This window comes from Myotis myotis, unplaced genomic scaffold (assembly GCF_014108235.1).
Source record: "Myotis myotis isolate mMyoMyo1 unplaced genomic scaffold, mMyoMyo1.p scaffold_m19_p_1, whole genome shotgun sequence".
Classification (NCBI taxonomy): domain Eukaryota; kingdom Metazoa; phylum Chordata; class Mammalia; order Chiroptera; family Vespertilionidae; genus Myotis; species Myotis myotis.
The window spans coordinates 78,559,114-78,561,055 of record NW_023416313.1 but is presented as its reverse complement, the minus strand read 5'-3'; the positions used below and the strand labels follow the sequence as shown (position 1 = coordinate 78,561,055).

General features: G+C 43.4%; 1 protein-coding gene across 1 annotated transcript; it reads right to left on the bottom strand.

Moving 5' to 3' along the window:
• Positions 1-331: 331 nt before the first annotated feature.
• LOC118664823 (HIV Tat-specific factor 1 homolog) lies at positions 332-1,684 on the bottom strand. The gene is given in 1 exon segment (XM_036325423.1): positions 332-1,684. A coding segment is annotated over 1 exon segment (1,350 nt). The 5' UTR covers positions 1,682-1,684.
• Between the last annotated feature and the right edge of the window lie 258 nt (positions 1,685-1,942).

Here is a 1,942-nt window from a genome sequence, read left to right as displayed (position 1 = left end):
CAAGATAATTTGGAAATATTGGGGGACCAGGCAGGCAAGTCCAACTCAAGGAGAGAGACTTCCACTGGTGCTCAGCCCACACCAACCTTTTATTGATCTGGGATACACCCGTAGCATTGCGCTTAGGCAGGCAAGTTCCAGTAACACACAGATTAGCTCATCAGCAGACAATTCCCAGTAATAGGCAGACTATCTAATCAACAAGGATTTACATGAGTTAAGGTGGGGAGGATGCTCCAGCTACCATTATCTAGATCAACTGGGTGGTGCACAGCTCCAACCTTTGCTAGGGCTTCAAAGGTCACCAGCTTTTGGGGGTCTCTGTCTATGCTCAGCTAGTGAAGACAATAGGTGGTCTCCAACAAAATTCTCCCCCATCTTCTGATTTTTCAAACTTCTTTTCATCTACAGGCTCTTCAAATTCCATTTGAGTTTCAGCTTCTTCATCATTCATTTTAGATGTGCTAGGGCACTCTGAAAAATGCCTTACTCTAGAAGGCCCTGCCCTTTCTGAAGCACAGATGAAATTTGAACGCCGAAGACCTTTATTGGCCTTGGGAGACTCAATGAAAGCCTCTTATCCTTTCAGCCTTTCCTCCCTTTCTCTTGTGGTCTCTTCCACCTGATAATCTGTAGTTCCATCCCATACTTGGGCAGTGATTTGACGACCACCAAACCACCGTCCATCCAGAGTTTGAATACAATAATCAGCTTCCTCTGGTTCCCTGAAGGACACAGAGGCCACACCATCTGGGTGTCTATCAAACAGAAGAAGCTTCCTAATTTGTCCAAACTTCGAACACTCTACTCGAAGATCTTCTCTGATCTCATTTAGCACCAATGGATCATCCTCAAAATCCATAGGATGAAACATATTTTTGATGATGACAACTCGTTCATGGCACGTTCCGATTGACCCATCCTTTCTCTCAGGTCTCCAATCCAATTGCTTTTGTTTCTGAGATAGCTTTTTCTTGTAATCCTTGCACTTCTTCTTCTTAGAGGCATCATATTCTCCCTTCAGTTGAAACTTTGCCACCTTGATATGTAATCTGTTGCCTCTAATTTCATCTTCATCCAAAAGTTTTAATGCAAGATCCACAGATTCCCTCTTCAAATAACAGCAAAGCCCATCTCCTTTAAGATTTCCTTGATTATCTTTGCAAAGCTTGACTTTAAATTCTTCTGTTTGAGGATCTCTCATAATAATGCCAAACTTGGACATGAGCTGTATAAATTCATCCAGTGTAATGTCTGGAGGCAAACCAGACACATATACATTTGTATTTCTGTCTTCTTCAACATGAAACCACCCTGATTCAGCCTTTCTCTTTTCTCCTCTTTTTTTGGGATCAGTGGGTTCAGGGTTTTTTCTTTGCGGAGATTCTTCTGCAGGCCTAGCATTAACATCTTGTACATTTGCAGTAGAGCTAGACGCACCATCATTAGAAAAGCCATAATTGGCCTGATATGTAGCAATGAAATCTTCAGTGATCTTGGGGAACCAAGCCTTCTTATCCAGGTCCCACTCGTAGGGAGTGTCATCTGGCTGCTGCCTGAAAGAATTGTTTTCTCTACCTGGACCTTTCTGGGTGTCTCCTTTATGGGTGTCTCCATACAATTTTTGCAATCGCAACTGCTCATCAAAGTCGTATTTCCCATCCAAGTTGTTGCAACTCATGTTGCCGACTTAGCCCAGGGGAACAGCCACGTTGGGCAGCAGTTGTTGGGGTCCAACCCCAGCAGGTCCAGGGGTCCCCAAAAGTGTAGACAGAGTTGGCGAAGAAGGAATGACATGGAGACAGCGTTCAGTTGATCAGCAGCCTAGCCAGGATCTCCAGCCAAGTTCTGTGTTTTATTGTCTTGTTACATCTGTATTTATACTAGTTGATTTTAATCCTGTCAATTTCTATTCCAAAGGTTAGGGCATTTCTTATCTCCA